This window comes from Syngnathus leptorhynchus, chromosome 2 (assembly GCF_054491065.1).
Source record: "Syngnathus leptorhynchus isolate UIUO chromosome 2, UIUO_Slep, whole genome shotgun sequence".
Lineage (NCBI taxonomy): Eukaryota > Metazoa > Chordata > Actinopteri > Syngnathiformes > Syngnathidae > Syngnathus > Syngnathus leptorhynchus.
Window position 1 is genome coordinate 18,238,568 of NC_141196.1, and position 20,273 is coordinate 18,258,840.

General features: G+C 40.7%; 1 protein-coding gene across 2 annotated transcripts in view; it reads left to right on the top strand.

The window, feature by feature from the left end:
* LOC147061114 (complexin-2-like) overlaps positions 1-19,836 on the top strand; it is a 49,049-nt gene extending 29,213 nt beyond the window's left edge. For both annotated transcript variants that reach the window (XM_085904417.1, XM_085904426.1), the window contains exons 3-4: positions 15,374-15,549; positions 19,375-19,836. In XM_085904417.1, the coding sequence (XP_085760543.1) occupies positions 15,374-15,549; positions 19,375-19,569 (371 nt within the window). In that variant the 3' untranslated portion in view covers positions 19,570-19,836. The remainder of the gene's footprint in view (positions 1-15,373; positions 15,550-19,374) is intronic.
* The last annotated feature ends 437 nt before the right edge of the window (positions 19,837-20,273 follow it).

The window sequence follows — 20,273 nt, forward strand, 5'->3', positions numbered from 1 at the left end:
TTAGTGATGCTCTTGAGAGAACCTGAATTCTCACCATTAAAGGCTCAGCTTGGGCACGTGGGTCTAATAATACCTAGCAGCGTCCTGGCTGACCTTGCCTTGACAGCCTCCTTTTAGAATCGCCCGGCGTCGGATATGTGCGCTTGCCGACTTGATCTGATTGAAGAATGGAGCTCTAATAACAAGGGCGAGGTCGCGTCAGGACAGACTGCATACAAGCCATCCATAGCCGAGTGAGGAAACGTTCTGAACGTTACACTTCCACATGATTGTAGCTATTGAGATTAAAAACTGGAATAAAAAAATGTGCTCATAGGACTCGCACAAGTCAAAACATTCGATGCAGTTGTACCAAATGAGAGCCAAAGCAATACAATTTTATTTCTATAGCGTATTTTAGGACAACCATAAATATCAAATATCAAATGAAAATGACTAAAATATGAGACAAAATGTGAGGAAAAGGTGACAATACTACTAATTGAATTTAAAAAGAGACATTACAACTAAACATACACATTTTAGACAGAAACATTGGACAAAAACTAAACAAATGAACATTGAACATTTGAAAAAAAGATATCACAAAAGAAGAAAAACTATCCAAAAATTTCAGTTGGAAATTGATCGAAATTCAATTGAAAAACGATCCTACTATCCCATTATTAGGACCAACACAAAACCCATTACATGGTTTTATTTATTTTAGTTTTACAATCATCCACTGGCTAACATTGCTTATGTTAAAACATCAGCTCAACAGTTTTCTGTGTCAAACATTCCTTGTCTTTTTGCTCACCCTAGCATTTTACGCCTCGCAGAAAAAATATGAGATGGATTCTTGCTTTGCTTCTCGCTCTTTTGAAAAGGCGCTTTTGCCTGTGCTTCAAAGTGGCGTCGGAGTGGTGGTTGCCTGATCGGCCTGCGCCTGATCAGAGCACTTGTAGAGATCCTCCAACATCAACCCTGCTTGGGATGCGGACCACATCGTACCGCAATGTGACGAAATCTGCCGATGGAACGGCATGCTGAGATTTCTTTTCTGCACTGCACTGCATTGCGCTCCTTCAAACCTAACAAGGTTATCAGCATTCCTGAAAACAATGTTTTCTTAAATGTACTGCCCTCCTTGATCCTCGCTTGCAACGCCTGCAAAATGAAATCAAAAAACACGTAGAGAGTTCAGTGCCGAAGGTTCACTTGGATTGTTATCAAGTACGCCCACTGACACTCACTGTAAGCAGCAACAGCCCAAATAAAAATAAACGTGTTGAAAATAGTGTGAAGAATAGGCCGTGCTAAAAAGGCGAGGGATATGCTTTCAAATTGTCACCATCAAACGCAGTCTGCGTTGATTTTTGAGGAAACATTTCTAATTAGTTGCATAATGTAGGGACAGTCATATGTAACAAAAAAACATGGATCAATAGTCTAAATATAAATTGTTCGGAATGAAATGAGGACGAGCAACACTTGATATTGTCCAGATGTGAATGTGAACCTCAGCAAAAACAGCCAACACCATTGTTTGTGACGACTGTCCACACAACAACAGCTTTTAAGTGTTCAGTCACAGCAACTACATAAAATCACCAACAATGATCAAAATAAAGAGAGATGAAAAATGATCGGCGGCGAACAAAAAATCAGACGGTAACAAAACAAAGAGGTCAGAGTTCATCGCAAATGCCGTGGTGAATGATGCTAATTAAGTTCATGCACACGCATGCAAAAAAACAAAAACAAAGCAAAGAATCAATAGCAAAATGTTTGGTAATGAGAATGAAAGCGGCTGGCGCGCACGGTTTTATTGCACACCGTTACATCATTAAAATGGAGGCCACACAAAAGAGTTATTCCTCCTAATAACTGTCACAGCCGCTTCCAAGGTAAAATAAATCACAGCCGCGCACGCACAGGCGACACGGTGACGCTTTTACTCTTCTTTCATCGTGCATTTTTATTACAAGGACGCCTCTGTGTAAATATTTGTCTTCTTTTTACGACTTTCTTTCACGCAGCTTTCATAATTCACATTAGCTACGCCCACAAATGGGGAGACATTTGTTGGTTTCCGTAGCAACGCGAGAGGGTTGTAGTAAAATACATATCCACATACATGGCTACAAACCATGATCATAACTTCTTGATTAATTTATTAACTGGAAAAAGCAAGCAGTGTAATTCATTTGCCCAATTTATTTTTACAGAAGAAAAAGAAAAGATCTTATGACTTTTTTTCCTGTATAAACAAGTCGCAATGAAGTACTATGCTCTAAAAAGAAATTGTAATACTTTTTACTTCAATTTTCCGCTTTTTGCCCTGCTGAGAAATTATGATCCACCTTGCAAAAAAGAAACAAAACAAAACTTTTTCTTATGAGAATACAACTTTATTCTGGTGTTTATTTTGGGGGAGATCTCATAAAGTTTCATAAAATTGTGCCTTTTTCCTTAAGAAAATACAACTGTTCTTGTAAGCGTATGACTTTTTTTTTGAAAGATTTTATAAAATTACGAGTTTCTGTTCTGGTAAAATTGTGATGTTTTCTCTTCAGAGAGTTGGCGTTCCAACTCAGAAAAATATTATTTCATCCGTGTACATTTTTTTTCTCATATGATAACTTTTTACTCAAAATGTGGTTTTAATCTTTTGAAACAGTCCCAGATCTCAGTTCCCAAATAGTGGGACGTAGCCAAACATGCTTCATTTCTTGATTTATTTATTTTCTTGCATGGCCTTCAAATGTAAATACACTACATTGACGAAATCTCCCTAGTGAAAATGCTCCAAACATAAACAGGAGGGTGCAGGCTAGCCTCTCGTCATCAGTTGCGTGATTGATTAATGCAGCCATGGTTATCGTTAAAATCACATTTATCTTGGGGGAAGCATGGCTGCCCCAGGGGAGTGGCAGGGCTTGAGGTTGGAGATGAAGCCAAGGTGATTATGCATGGCGGGAAGCCACACATCCGCTGAGCTAATTCGCCGACCGAGCCTCTCTAAAGATGGATTGAATGGGAGCCGCTGGCATTAGCATAGAGAGGCTGCCGCGGAAATTGGAGTCAAAGGCATAACTGCGGGGGGACAAGTGTGTGTGTGTGTGTGTGTAGGTGTGTGTGTGTGTGTGTGTGTGTGTGTGTGTGTTTGAGTGTGTGTGTGCTCATATATGGGTGTTAGTGATCAAAGTGTATAACCCATAATGCGATGAAAGAAGCTAAGCGTGCTGCTATCTTAGCTTCTGCTGCCCTTTAGGATCAATTTGAAGGTGACAAACACCACTCTCGTATGAGCATTTAGCATGAATGCTAATTCTGCAATATTTTACATTCATTGGAAATCAGATTTTTTCTTAACAAGAATAGTTTTTAGGTATTCACTCCTGTATGACATTAATTGATGGCACAAGATGTAACTTGGGAGCTTCCACGTTGAGGTCTTGATGAGTGAAGGAAGCAATTTTGTAATATTTTCTCATATTTGTGTTTAGTATTGCATTTGCCAAAAGAATCCTCCTGTTTCATTTTGGAACCATCTTGGGAAGTCGCTGACTGGCCTGTGCCTTGCACCCACTACTTGCTATTGATTGATCGCTGTAAATCTGTCTTTTCTTATTTTTTTCTAATCACGAGGTGACCCTAATAAGACACCGCACCAAGAGCAATCCTATCAGCCCCGCCTGCGTCCTCATTTGACATTGAGACATCAGATACATTTATTTATTCATTTACCTTTCATCAGTATTGACGCTGGAAAATTGTAGTGTAACCAACAATGCGTTTGGATCCAATTTTTCTTAATATATCATATCATCTTTCATCTGAGAACCACAGGTACACTTTAAAGTGTATCATATCTGTGTTGTGGTCCCCAAAATTGCAATGCCTTGAAAACTCAGTAACTGTCATAACATTACAAAAATATAATGTAACTCGTGATTACTTGAACGTAATACATTACTGCAATGCGTTACAGATGGTGTCTTCCATGAATCATGACACGTGAAGACACAGTTGGAAAGATAGATCGCTAGTACAGATCAATAATTGAGCTAATGTCATTAGCTGTTGGTCCCTTCTACTGATTTGTGGCATATTTATTGGTACGCACGTGTCTTTTTTTTTATGACATCATTATTGTCAAGCATCTGTCTGCTGTGACTAAATATTTCCTCTTTATGTTATTAATTTTGACAGTAAATATCAATGGATTTATGTAATGACCTGTCATTTTATGGCCTTAATAATTGTGAAGTGATGCAAATATTGTTGAGTCTTTTTAGTCTACTTTAAACAAAAATATAAATGAAAGTGCATCGAGTTGTCGGTACTTGCATCGGTTCATTGGGATGGAGTCGCAGGTGGTGTGTTAACGGCCTGCTCCTTTCGGCGTTCCTCCTCCTCCTTCCTCTTCTTAAGGTAATTGTCTTTCCAAGCCCGTGCGCATTGGCTCAGTTTGGTCCGGCCCGCTGAGCCGTGAAACAACGAGAGGGGAGATGACAGGCTACTGTGTTCCCACCGTTTGGCATCCAATGATTGGCGACTGTTTTAACGTCCGCTTCCTGTTGCTTGTTTTGGCTCCTTATTTTGACAAGTCGGATTTGCCAGGCATGCGTGAGATGGAACCTCATCGTACAAAATGGAAAATCCCGTAGCCGTCAGCTACTGCGTATTCCGCCAAATGATAAAAAAAAAAAGCTCTTGTGGGATGTTCAGAGCACGGTCCAACAAGGGGAGCGCTTGACACACTTAACTTGTATAATATTGGGCAATCTAATGAGGTCGCGTACAAGAGCTGGGGTAACAGTTCTGCAGAACGTTTGAATTGGATGTCCAACATATTGCGTTCATGGAGATGTATTATTCAGTTTTCACACAAATTAAAAACGTTTCCAGCTGTCAAAATAGCCCAAGGGTGAAGAATTACAGTAGCCGTTTCCAAACCGCCCTGTTGAAATCAGACAGTTTTGAATTAGGGGTCTATCCCTTCTCATTTCAAAGGAACAAGTGCAGACTCCCCTCTACTGTGGGGTGTTGTGTCAATGCGGGTACAAGGGTGACCCTGAGACAATATGGCTGCCGGAAATTGTGGCGCGGTGCAACTGTAAGCTTTGTTGTTTTGCTCTTCAGCATATGGGGGTGTTCATCGGGGGGTTTCTGGCTGTTGTATGGTGTTATTGTGCATCCAACAACGCTGGTGCTCTGCTTAGCTTTTGGCTTTGACAGAGCTGTCTTATCTCACTTTCTTTCATGAAAGAAATATGACTTAAGAATGAATGTTTGCCACATTTTTCCTCAAAATGTATGATTTCATTCAAATAAGAATATGATTTCTGCCAAAATAGAATTTAATTCTCATAAATTACTCAGCATTTTTGTAAAATGACAATGTTTTTTCTCAAGCAAATATGACTTTCATGAAAGTAATTTTGCCTGCTTGTTGATGACCCGTTTTCCACCTAAATGTGACTTTTTTAAAATATTACTTTAGTCTAAACACAGTAAAATAATTCCCATCCTCCCCCCCAAAAAGCGGCTGATTCTTTTCTTCTATTCGATCCTTGTCTTAGCTCAGGTACCTGCCAAGTCACAAAGGTCTAATCTGATGGTGATTTTCTTCCAGTTGCCATTAAATTGTCTTGTGTCTTGTGAAGTCCTAAGGTGTGTGGTCGGCCTTGTTTTCGGTGAGTCTTCCAGGGTGATAAATGTAGCCTGTCCATGTGAGTGTGTGAGTGTGTTGGTGTCTTGTCATTTATGGTCTCCTCTTTCTATCGCAGTTTGCTATAGAAACATTTTGCTTACTAGATGGTGAAATGAAAAAAAAGCGTATTGTATTTTGGGGTTTCTTCTCCCTGCGCTGGTATAAAACATGCCTTTGTTTTTTAATTTCATAATATTTTAATTCGATGACATAAAATGTGATGAAAGCTCCCCAGTCAAACACCGTCTGAAACTGAGATAAATTTCCCTTGGGAAATAATCCATTTGGAAATGAATTTTATGATTAGAAATAATCTCAAAACATTCATTATCTGTACAATTGTTGAGCCGCATGTTTTCTTTTAATGTTCATAATTTCTCAAGTGTGAAAAAGAAGGACTGTTGATGTCTTTGAGCCCTATTTTCATGCCCAGCGCAATTCTAGCGCAAAGTGTAGTTTAACTGTGAATTTCATTGGACGGTGCAGTTAGAAATGGGTGTTTTTCAAAATAGATTCTCAATGATGATAATAATAATAATAGTAGTAGTAGTCGTAGTAGTAATAGGAGAATAAGTAGAAAAATTAGAAAATTACAATAATAATGACAATAATTATGATAATAATGCATTCAATTAATTGATTTTTAATTGATGATTCAGAGGGTTTGGTGCACACTGTCATATTTATGGAGGAAATCTGATGACAGAATCTGTCTGCCTGTGGCTCGATCGAATCCACTAAAATAGCATAACACTACTGTGCCACAATCCACTAAAATAGCATAACACCACTGCACCACATCTTAGACCGGCTTTTAACTGGTCTAAATTCTCGTCTGCTTTTCATCAAATTGTCAGATGTGCCAGGGACATAGAGATAGATAGATAGATAGATAGATAGATAGATAGATAGATAGATAGATAGATGGATGGATGGATGGATGGATGGATGGATGGATGGATGGATGGATGGATGGATGGATGGATGGATGGATGGATGGATGGATGGATGGATGGATGGATGGATGGATGGATGGATGGATGGATGGATGGATGGATGGATGGATGGATGGATGGATGGATCAATAGACAGCAGACAAAAGCATCAATATATGAAAAGATAGAACAAATAAACAATAAACAGCAGACAAAAGTGTCAACATATATAAATAAACAAGATGAAACAAATAAACAAACATGCAAGAGAAAATGTTCTCTCCGCCTCTCTGCACCTTGACAAGTAATCTACAGAGGGGGAAAATAGTCCGTTCAATGATATAAAAACTTTGGCACAAGTCAATTCTTAAAAAAAAAGAGCTCATTAGCCTAGCAACCCAAGACTTGTTAACTGTTAGCACACTGTGAGGAGGAGCAACTACCAAAAAGCTTCCAGCACAGACAGATCAGCGTGAGAGAAAAGTGACTCAGAGCTGACTTCACTTGATTTTTTTTTTTTTTTTAATGTTTTTTTTTTTTCTCAACTGTTCAAGGTCTGAGGCTCACAGAAACCCAGCGTGGGAGTTGAATTGCACCCACACAGCTCTTTGAACAGCACGAAGCGGCCGTAACCTCCATTTGACTTTGAAGAAGTTGACCAAATTGGAAGAATGTGATTCGACTTGACGGCTGCATTCTGTCAGATTTATTATTTATTATTGTAACATCACTCTTTAAATTTTAACTGACAGCTGTTTGACTACATACACACAGATGAGACATTATATTTTTAGTGAAGAGTGATTCTCTGAAGCTTAAAATCCACCACAGTTTAACGTCACCTATCTGACCAGTATACCTGCTTCTGATTGGGGTGAATTAGGAGTTCATTAAAATTTTAAGGCTTTGGGTTCTAAAATTCTGACTTTCTTCTTTCGCCCACATCCTCCGACATAGGCTAAAATACTTTGAAATGTAATCTTCAGCTTCAGGTTGGGATACAATTACGATTACAATTAAAATTTTGTAAAAATGTAAAAACCATGGAAGGGATGAAATTGTGAATATGTTTTATGACGACTTGTAAAAGCCTCCACCCAAATAATATGAGCTAGGCTAAATTACGACTAGCTAGTATACCAGCTTCCAAATGAAGCTCTAGACGGCAAATTTCCTCACTTTCGACATGTTCACATTTGTTGCTCGAATTGAACCACGCAGAGCCATTCTGTCGTTTTAAGCCTTCATTTTGTCCTTACACTCATCCAAGGCCCTTCTTCTTTAGTCCATCCTCTGGGGAAATGTCCTCATGTGGTCACTCACCCAGGAAACCTGCACTCTCATCATCACCCACACACACACACACATACACAAACACACACAAACACGCACAGCAACATCCTGGTTGGCAATGAAGACTCGTACATTTTGTTCTTATTTGGCAGCATCAAGCACACACACACACACACACACACACACACACACACACACACACACAAATTAAAGTGCGTATGATCTCACAGTCTCCGTTATGTAAAGTCTAATCCTGTGACCATCCACACTTCTTTGTGGGTGCTTTTGAGTACTCCGGCGCTTCCAACTGAGTAGAGAACGCAAGATCCTGCATTAGGATCAAATGAAGTTCATTCAAAGCTGAAAGGTCTTATTGTCCGCAATGATGGTTCCAGTATATCTTGAGGTTGGCTAATCAATCGCCAATTACGTGTTTTGGACACAGACACCTTGCGGAAATCAACATGGGGTTGATTGGCGCAGCAAACCCCAGTGATGCCTTAAGCGTGTGGACATGCCAACGCTATCCTCACAAACAATATAACAAACTCAAGTGCCGAGAACATCCATGTTTCTCACCCAAAACATGCCTGAAATAGCAAAAAGACAGACAATACGCTGTCGCGTCTGTTTTCACAATGAAACAGTCAAGCCATTGTTGACCAATAACCTCTTTATTGTAAAAATGAACAGTTACTGTCAAGTGTGAAAGTAAACATCCAGCTCGCGTTTCTCCCATCTGCCTGGTTGCAGAAGAGACACTCAAGTGCTTCTTTGGATTCTCATTTTACCCTAGGTAATTTCTTCTGCGAATCTAGCCGAGTGAACTGACCCTCAAGAACTTACGGGTTAAGACAATAGAATTGTTTGAATTCTACAAATGCTAAGAAAAGGTCCTTGGATGCAAGCTTTAAGGTAATTAGCATATGTTGCTCCTGGCCAACTTTTATGAAGGAGGGTAGCACGTTGAGATTTCTCTGAAATGTAAAGTCCATTATAAATGATCATTCATCTTCCAAACCACCAAAAGCTAGGACTCTAGTGGGTTTTGTCCAGTGTTTCAGCATGTAGTGGTTGGAGATGGGGGCCAGTAGTCATGTAGTTTTATTGCTTTCTCCTTTTTGATTGCCGTTGACATTCAAGGACTGGCTCTACCTACAGTAGTTGTCATGGCAACCCCCTTATCGCTATGCAAGGTTCCAACGACCTTGATCTGCAAATGTTGCCACACGAAGGAAAAACATCAAACCATCCCGGAATCCTTTGGGAATTTTCCTGAACCCCGCTTATCATTCCCTAAGCTGTGAGGTCAGCCCTAAACACCTTGATCAACCTTCAGGATTATCCTGTTTACCACAGAGACGCCATAAAATGGCCTTTATCAGACACCCTTGTGCTTTTAGCACATATTGTCAGAACTGTCAGAACTTTCTTGCATTGCATTGTTTCCTTATGCGTGGATATGTTGCTTCTTCGCTTTCACATGGAATTTGACGGAATGTTTGTCCTGTGTGTAACGTATTGATGTGGGAACGAGGGTGTTGGAAATCAAGAGGAGGAAAACTGGACAGAAAGTGTATTGACGAGGTGACTATAACTGTTGATGGAAAGTCATAAAGCTTATCTTCCAAATGCGCATTTTACAGGGGACTTTCCACTCGCCCATCTGCCGCCTTTGCCAGACTAGGACTCTCTGTGTAGCAGTAAAATGTCCAGGCAGCAAGGCAGCAGTCTTCATTCATTTTCACCAGTCCAAAAGCATGAAAAATAAACTGATTGTTGATGACATTATCGGTTAGCCTAGCTGGCGTCGAGTATCTTGATCGCTGGTAGTTATAAAATATTCATACCAGTGAGACCACGGAAGAAATTGAAACTCCATCTTTGTCGCTTAAATGTTATGTCATATGAAAAACATGATGAGACAGGCCAGTCCATTGAAGTGAGAAACGCGCACAAGCTCCCACTTTTTATGGTGAGATGTATTTGTCATCATTTTCTTTTTGTTTCTTTGCTATTCCGGCAAAAATGTCATCTGGTGAAACCTGTCCATGGCACGAAAACAAAATGCTTGTGACTGCAGTATTGTAGTGCAACAATATAAATGATACCATCAATTATATTGACTTCAACTCCACTTTTATCCTGTCATAATTGACTTCAAAAATCTCAAGTCGTTCAAGATCTATTGTGCCATCATACTACTTCGGGAGGTACAGTATTTGCACTGTGACTTTTCCTACCCATTCCGTGCTACTGTTGTATGTACAGAAAAGTGACACGGCATGGACAAGCAAATCAAGTAGCGTCTCAAAGGGCTTCGCATGTAACAGATGCAGAGTGGGCAACACAAAATATAAAAACAATCCAGAGAAAAAGTCATGTGGATGTCCATAGTCAAAATGAAGAGCTGCAGGAAGACACCCTCAGTTGTCGTGGCAGTGTCTGCGAGGAGGTGGTCCACCTCAGATCATGTCCCAGTTGGTTGATGTGGAATACAGACAACCACTTTCAGTTTGATTGTCACCTACCAGGACGGAAATCACAAACTGCGGTCGAATTGGCCAGCACAGGTTAATTAAAGGCCACAGCATAGAAATGTTAATTATGTCTTGAATGCTTCTGCTGAGGTAGCAACTCTGATATCTATTGGTAGGGCATTCCAAAGCTCTGGAATCCAAATAGAGAATGACTTCTTTTTGGCCCTTGGGATCACTAAAAGACCAGCGTTTTGCAAACAAAGGTTTCGGGACAAAACCGATGATACAACGAGGTCGACGACAGTATAACGGGCTACTGTCAGGAATCGGAAGTTAAATTTGTGCCCTTTAAGGCACAGACCTTTCCAATCCAAGGAATCTGCATCTACCAAGCATAATCCTACTGTTAATTGAACTTTACTACCATAGGCCGGTAGTGATTGATAAAGTCTTTTAATCGCTCCGAAGCTAGGATGGGGAGGAGTTGTTGTTTTTGTATGTATTTTTTTTTATATTGGCTCACCGGTTCCCCATTTGTATTCTTATTAAATAATACTACATTGTTTGTTATTTTATTTTGTGGATCCCCAAACTACCTACTTTGGCGAATTTAAGAGCCACTCTTTTAAGGTATGATCTATGTGCAGTATTTCATAGGGGCTAATGGTGCTAATAGTACCCAAATGACGAGGCATTGGGCCCCGTGATGGATTTTCTGAGCGTGAAACTTAACCAACACATTCGTAGGGGCTCACCCACCTCCCCGCTCCCCTCATTTCGCTTCCCTGATTCTCCCGCCGGCCGCATCAAGGGGGTGCGCATGCAGTGAGTCTTTAGGGAAGGATGCCCTTCACCACGCTGCCGCACAGCAACTTTGTCACCACAAGCTAATTAGCCTCCGACATCAAGGTTAGCTGAGCGGAGACTCTAAATGGCATTTGAAATGTGAAAGAAGACAGCGTTGCGTTTGTGGAAATGTTTTTGTGATTAGAATTCTGTGCGAGGACGTACATTGTGGACCTTTAAGGGTCATTACTTTACATGGGCCTGCATAGGTGCTGCTTTTTTAGTTAGCAACAGAGTTAAAATGGGTTTAATGAACACTTAAGTCTTGAATTACTTCATGCACCGACATAATTAGGCCTAAGACCATTTTTTTAAATGGTAAAATAGGGATGGAGTGATTATGTGCTTCGCGAGGTACTGGTATTTAGGCTGGCAACAGCATTTAAATGGGCTCGACAACAGGTTATGTGCTAACAAGGCCGTCTTGTAGCGGAAATAATTAAACTTACATTGCTTTCCTGATGGCAAATTTTTGCAGGCAGACGTTTATATAGGGATTCAATTGTTTTGGTCAGAGATAGAGTTCAATGTGCGAATATGATTGTCTATGAACTAATATGGTTCTAATATTTATTCTTTGCTGTTTTTAGGTGCATTTATTTGCCTTGAGGCAGGAAATATTTTTTTTATATATATATACTTGTGTTATTATAGATTAGCATATGAGCAGAATTGCCTCCTTACTATTCTGTTAGACATTTCCGAGCCCACACTGGCATTAAATGACATTTCACAGTGATTGGCGGCGCTAATTAGTTGATGAGAAAATGTCACCACGGCGGGATTTGAGTTAACAGTCTACTTTCAGCTCATAAAATTTGCAAATTAAAAATTGCTAGAATGACTATTATTATTCCTGCAAAATTCCCTCGAGCTGTGAGAAGCAAAGTAAAGGAAAAAGTTTCCTTTTCTGTTCAGTGAATTTAATATTGGCCTGGAGTGAAGCAGGAAGCAGCAGAGCCTCTTCCGGGCATTATGAAATTCAAAATATTTTGTACACCATCATATTCAATGCTAAAAGAAAATGGTTGGTGTGAGGATCTGGAAAGTCTCCATTTGTTTGGAATTAACATGGTCTCCCTCCAAGATTTCCCTCCCAAACATCCACGTTATGTTCAGTGAAAACTATAAATAGTCCATAGATGGGAATGTGAGTGTGAATGCTTCTTTGTCTATACGCATGTGCCATAACATTGAGTGTCTACCAATCGATAAGCTCTGCCCCCACCGCAACCCTAATGATGATAAGCACGATGAGAAAATTGCCATTTTGGTTCTAAATCAAGCCTTTCGGCCACATTCTCAGGCTCAAATGACAGGAATTGAAATGAAGCTGAGTGACAGTCAGTTATTCTAGTTGGGTGAGCGCCGCTAAATTTCACAAGTGTTTTTCTTGCACATCACTGAACATAACCCAGTCTCCCAAAACTCATTCCATAGCACCTGCTGGAGAGAAAAAAAACAACAGAACCAATTTCAGTGGCTTACATGGATATCAGTGGACATGTTTATCATATCTGTCTGAAAACATCTCAAAAGCAACTATGCAATAAATCTATGCATAAAATGGACATTCTGGTTGGAAGCAGACAATTCCAGGGCTTATACACGAAGAAACTCCAAAATGGATGACCATGTTATCTTCAGTCAACCATTTTGGTTTGAAGCAGCAAATTCCAGGCTTGTACTTTGACAAACCTTGACTGGGGTATTCATCCAAATGAACCCCAACCAGAAGCAATTATCTAGGCTATGTTAAATCACTGTAAATGAGTCCAGGATATATCCCACCCTAAGTCATCTAAAGAGTCTCAATCTTGCTCACGACTCCAATGAGGATAAGCGAGATAGAAAAGATGGATAGACTCCAGCGTCTTGTGTTGTTTGCAGCTATTACTTGACAAATTCCTTGGTGTGAGAAAAGTCCTTGCCGACACCAACGTCGTCTGAGTTCATTAATTAGTCGTCACCCCGCCTGTACAACGACGGGCGGGTGCTTGTCCCGGCCTGTCAACACCTCGCCTTCCAAACGGCAGCCGGGCACCTCCGGGTCACCGCCGTCTCATCAATTTTCCCGCCTCAAGCAGATGGCTGCGTCCGATATTTCCTCCAGAGGCAGAATGAGGAGGTTGCCTAGCTTTTTTTTTTTTTTCAGGAGATTTTCTCCCGTGAGATGGTGAGGTTCGCTTCTGGTTAAAATCAATTTGTTTCCGGTGCGTTGAAAGTGAACACAGAGTGCAGGTGGATGTTTGGCGAGTTGCCGCTGTGGAAGCGCTGGACTGGAAAGGAGAACCGCAGTGACAGCGTACACATGCGAGAACACACATGCTGACCATCTGGATTAGTCTGAGGAAAAAAAGGTCCGCATACCGCTCCCTGCTGTGAGATTTCAACATTTAGCTTTATTTTCCAGCAAATGTTGTTTCTAAGCGCTTCTGACAGCTGCAATTGAACAGTTATTGTCCTTTCACAAAGCTGACACATGGATGACATGCCTGCTTCCGAATCAAAGGTTCTTGGTTCAAAACTGATGACATGAAATGGTCATGTGTCTTGAGTGGACTGTTAAAATAAAATCCTATATTAGTATCAGTAAGGGCCTTCAAGAAAATTTGAAACAATTACTATCTTTACTAATTGGCACAGATTTTGATGGATATGTCTGTAATGGCAGGATAACGCGCAAATGTCTCAAGGATGGTTGAAATTGAGCAGAAAATTTGCTGCCTTTGTTTGGAGCAGCTACTTAGGGAAAATTGCAGTTTGATCATTTCGAGGATTTGCCGTTAAAAAGCAATCATTTTTAATCACTCATTTTTAGAACATGCAGTCAAATGTTGTTGAAAAATACAAACGTTTGACGATGGAATAAGTTCCTTTCAAATGTAAGACTGCTAATAATGCTGCTTTCATTTTCCGCACCCTGGCCTCCAAGGGAGCCCGGGTGGTGTGCGCGTACAGATAAAACAATCCGATTTCACGAAGAGACACAAACGTCACAGCAAAACTGCAATAATCTAGCTTTTTTTCCACCGAGTGGAAGGCACACATGTCCGTGAGAAGTGTTATATCATCTCGCTATGTAGTATGTTTGTTGCGGCACCATCACATTTCTTTATACTGCCACGCATCGCGCAACACAGTCCGACCCGCTCCGAATGGATCGCAAAACAAAAAGACAATGAGTGGGCAACTCCGATTCACACATTGAATGCTTTGATCTACTGAATTCAAGTCAAATTTATTTATACAGTTCTTAATAACAGAAACGTCTCAAAGGCTTCACGTGCCCATAGTTGACAAATATTAACGGCATCCTCAGATCGTAACCCCGAGGTGGGCAAGGAAAAACTCCAAATCTTGAGAAGGGCGCTCAGATGGGAGGATCCTCCTTCCAGGACTGCAATGGATGATGTTTTGAGTGGCTGCATTGCCTTCATTTATTAACTCTAGCATCTTTCACGGCATAATACTGGAAATCTATAGTTCCGTGTATGCCAATTGGAGGACTTAATTAAAAACTATGACCCCAACATCATTATGGTGGCAACTAGTTCATGTGTGATGTCACTGCTAAACAATATGATCCCATGTTTAGCACATATAAAGAGCTCAAAATGGAGATGAGACTATGCGACAAGCCTTACAATTTGGTCTCATCGTCCCAATTATCAGAGTCGCTGACAGGCTCTTTGTCCTCGAGTCCTAACCTGAGGTCCGAGTGGCCGCTTTGCATGAAGAGATGCTAATCCCCTCCGGGAGATACAAAGACGATCAAGAGAACGAGTAATAATTTAGCGCAGCCACTTTCATCTGAGCAGCTCACCTCTGCTGTCGGGCACTTAAGCTTTGGTTTCGAGTGACGGAGTTTGTGTTTGACTCTAAGGATGTTTAACCATCTAGGCTCTATGCTGCCACTTTGTGTCAACCTTTTTCCTTTTTGAGGAAACATTTGAGCTGCGTTGATGCAAATGTATGAAACCTTCCAAGGGCGGTTATGAGTGAGTGAGTGAGTATTTATTTATCTGTACCCCATGAACAATGGTAGTAAAATCTGACATCGTCTCAGAGTAAAATTATACACAGTTGAGCTTTTGTCTCTCTCACACATGTTTCAGGGGCCACCAAAGACATGGGCAAGATGCTGGGCGGCGAGGAGGAAAAAGACCCCGATGCCCAGAAGAAAGAGGAGGAGAGGCAAGAGGCACTGAGGCAGCAAGAGGAGGAACGGAAGGCCAAGTACGCCAAAATGGAGGCAGAGAGGGAAAACATCCGACAAGGCATCAGGGATAAGGTATGAAATGCAACACCCGCACCACAATCACGTGTAAAAATTCAAAAAGGATCAACTAAAAAACACAATATAAAGCTTTTCCAAGGTTTCTGCCTGGATATAAAAAGTCTACACAGCCCTATTCAAATGACAGGTAAAAAAAAAAGAAAGACGTTATTTTGAATTTTTATCACAATTGTGACATAATGTGTAAAATTCAATTATAAAACAAAACAAAAATGTAAAATTATAAAACCAAAAAAGAAAAAAATGCTGATAAAACGCAACACCATGTTTTCCACCCAAAAAAATGGGGAAATGAGGCTGCAGTGATAGAAATATCAAATGACAAAAAAGTATTGAATATGAAATTTGGTAATATGTGGGTGCCAAACCGCAAGTATGTGGGGGGTCCACTGTCCTTCTCTTTTAAGCAAGATGTGGCATTGTTCAGGATTACCAAAGACGAAACTGGAGTCATAACAGAAAAGAAGCCAGTTAGCTAGATTTTTAAGAGAAAACATCATTTCTGTTTGAAAATTCTCTGACAATAAGCCAATACTGATGGGAATGAATAGGTTCTAATGGTAATGTTCTGATCCCCCTTTTACAAAAGAGCAATAGAGGCAGAGCACTGCCTGTGATTAAAAAGAGTGAGTTTCACACCCGGGCTCGATAAACTGAATGCATGAAGCTGCGACAGCTTTGCGAATGCTCATTTTTCCTTGCTTCAGCAAATAAAATAAATGGCGACTGTATCCCTTAATACCAGTTTGCCATGAAGGTGGTGTGAAAACGGCTTAAAAAAAAGTCAAACATATGAATAATACACAGTGGTTTCAATATAGCCAACACTTGACTTTGTGCAGACTTTTTGTCACTCTGCGGAGTCACACTTGTTCCCCTTGTTGAGTTTTGTTGGAGGCGAGAGAAAACGACAGCCCCATACAACGTTTGGGGCTCAACTGAGCGTAGCTATCGTCTCTTCAGGCTTTTTGTTGCTCTTTGAATAACTCTGAAAGGCAGCCGAGCGACACAGATGGCGGGCACCAAAGAGCGCAAACATGGAGGCAGAAGGCAGACGAGCTGATACGCATCAGAGAATCCTCAAAGTCACCATTGCTTCTTAAGAGACTTTTTGGGGGTAAAACGTTTACCATTAGAAATGACTTTACAGACGTATGAGGAACATTTTTAATGTACACTGCCCAAAAAAGATGGAAATTCAGTACTGCTGCTTTTGATGGTTCTAACAAACATGCATGAAGTAGTGCTGGACGAAAAAAGATAAATAAACATGAAGGAAATGTGTTAAGACATTAGAAGTTAACTGACTACCGTGTCAACAACAACACTAGTTCATCCTCAAGGCTTTGGAAGTATTTTAACCACCATATGTGACTAAGACAAATGTTGGAAATGGATTCATTGCAATGGGGCTTTATGAAGGCCTTCTGCTTTGTCATGTTCATGCAGGGCCACATACCACTTTGGCATCAGAAGTGGGATTCGCTGGAAAAATACTGATTAGTTTGAAAATAGTCAGATGGGTAATTTACAGGATAGAAATCAATTTGCCGTTGAAACAATAGAAAGTCAATAACTGTGACATTGGTGTCAAATGTCCGATTCACTCTTTGTGCACACTTAAAAAAAAGACAAAACACAAAGAGTCATCTCTGGACACTGAGCGCCCTAAAGTAAAATCCTTCCTTTGCCACAGGGAACTCAAAGATTGGCATCTGGACAAGTGAAATGTCAAGTCTGACATTGGTGTCAGATTCGCCATTAGTGTTCCCTTAAGAAAGATTCTTGACTCTGATGGGGAAATCGTAAAGGGAATAGAAAATCCCCTTTTAATGCCCAGCACAAATCAAATGCGAAATGCAGTCTAATTGTCCACAAATGGTAGAGTTTTCTTTATTTTTGTATTTTAATAGACGGGCACAGTTGGATAGGGCCGTCTGCTCTGTTGTGGGAGTGAACGCAGCCGAGGAAAAACTTCAAGCAGACCTCCACTTGCGGATGACCTAAAGTTGCCCGGGTTCCCAGCACGTAAATGGGGATGCAATCATTTTTACGCCAAGTGCACATGGACCTGTCTGTCAAAATACAGCCTAAAGACATTGAAACAATTGAATGTCAAGTCAATCATCAGAAGTAAGATTTGCTGTTTGTGTTCTATGAAGAAAAGCACAGATTTCCTAGATGATTAAAAAGGCAATCAACTGCGTCATACGTGTCATACGTGTAAATTCGAGATCTGTATTTGCCTATCTGCCCCCAAAAGAAAAATACAGAAAAGTAGCTGGAAAAGCAGTCCAATGGTACATTTTCGCATTAGAATACCAAAAATTGTCTCCGTATTGATGGAATGTCCACAACTGTGGCATTTGTGTCCAAAGTGGGATTTGCTGTTTGCATGCCCTTAAGACACGTGACTCCAATAGAGAATATGTGAAATAAGTCCAATATGTGCCTTTGTTGGCAAACGTTGTCAGAGAACATCACTAACAAGGTCCTAGTCGTGTTAACATATCATTAAATACAATAACCAGGGAGGACATGTCATAAAATACAAATAAGTAGGGATTTTATGAGTCCGCCAACCTATTAGTGATGTAATTTAAAGTCCATGTACCAAAGGGGAAAAAAAAAAGCATATTTATACACCGCATTGCTGTGAGATTGTCCAGAGTTGCCTTGGGGGATCTCCAATGAAATGCGAGCAAATGGCAAAGAAAAGCTGACGAGCTGTTTTCACCGGCAATGATTTTAGTCTAAGCGATCCCGGGACGACCCTGAGGTCCATCTGTAAAAACACAAACAAAATGCGCCAGCGCTCATCTACGCAGTAGAACGCCGCTCTGGTGGTCTTCCTCAAGGATATTTATTGGCCAAGGAATCCCATTACAGGGAAGCGGCAACGAGGTCACGGAGGAGTTCATCCCATTTTCCGCATCTCTGCCTCGAGATCATTCGTCGTGTCGCCCGTTGACCAACTGGCCTTCTGCGATGCACTCCTTCTGAATGGCCCACCGCATTCATTAGTCTGGCGCCATCTGCAAAAAAAAACATATTAAAGGAACAACACAGATAACAACGTGGAGAACAGTTTGAGGCATGCAGTGAGATGGTTCCCATTATGTTGACATGGCGCTCGGGCTGAGCCATTAATCAATTTTTAGGGGTCAGGACTATTTTTTTAGCGACTTCTACAGTTCAATGTGCATCTCTGCTGATGTGCACCGCTTCCACTTGCAGCACAGTTGCGAAAGCAGTGGGGCTAGTTATTTGGTCATTTAATTGAACTTATATTGACATTAGGTTTGTATGTGTATATGTTTTTTCTTAATTTCAGTTACTTCTGGGGAAATGTATGAAGATGAATTTTAAAAAAAAATGCATATCATACCAGAATGCACAGAGGCATTTCAAAGACATATTCCCGTCAGTCAGTTTTGTAATTTACCATTTTAAGGTCAATTTGGCCATTTCCTTTGACTTTGAATAGTTAGCGACCAACACCAGTTTAATGTTCCACATCAAATTTGGCGGCTACGTAGATTGTAAGACGACGCAAAAGTCTTCAGGGCCCATGCCAAAAATCGAACGGGTAGTCAGACACTTTGTTTTGAAGCATCTCTATGACATTACTTTCATCTCCTTACTTGTCCCAAAAAGCCCCGATCTAAAGCAGACAACCAAGGCATACGGGTGGTGGTAAATTGTCCAGCTTTTTTGGACTGCGCCATCTAATGTGGGCATTTAATCATCTCGAGGTTTTCCTGTGAAAATTATTTACGAGGGCCCATTCACTGCTGCTCGCTGCTTGTCCCCATGCAGTACGGTATAAAGAAGAAGGAGGAGAAGGAGGCGGAGGCGGCCGCCGCCATGGAGCAGGCCTCGGAGGGCAGCCTGACACGCCCCAAGAAGGCAGTGCCCACCGGCTGTGGTGAGGAGGAGGAGGAGGAGAGCATCATGGACACGGTGATGAAGTTCATCCCGACACCTCTCATGGATATGTTCAACAAGAAGTAACGCCGTTTCACATATGACCAGCTCCTCTGCCCTCCCTCCCTCCCTCCTCACACTCTACTCTTCTTCCACTGCTGCCACGTGACGTTATGTTGGTCACAAAATGGCTCATTTAATGTCCGCCACTTATTAATCAATAAAAATAGACATAATCACAACTTTCATGCCAACTTTGATTTGTAAATAGCCTGGCATTATGCGGCAAATAATTCTATATATATATATATATATAAAATATGTATATGACATATATCAAGATGGGTAGATAAGTACAAGCCATATTTTCAATTTTGAAAACAATTTACAAATCCCTTTTTTGTTCGTTTATGTTAATATTTGATGCAAATATGGGAAAACAACAGATCGTCCCTGTGACATAATCAAAGAAGTGATTGGTTTATTCTTTTGTTTTTTCTTTTTGGCATGTAGTGAGATGTAACGTGACGTGGTTGTCGTCGTGAAGGGAAATATTTGAGGCAATAACTGCTTTTTCTGTTTGTTTGTTTAATCCGGATCATTGAGTCTGTGTCAAATGTTCATGACTTCAAGAAATTCCTCAAATTTCTCTTTTAGCAGTAAACAACTATTGACGGTCCGTGGGTCCAGAGTTTTTGCTAATGTTTTGCTTTTGTTCCACGACTGAAGAAATCAATAATTGAAGATGGTTAAAAAAAAAAAAAAGCGGGCAGTTGCCGAATATATCACTC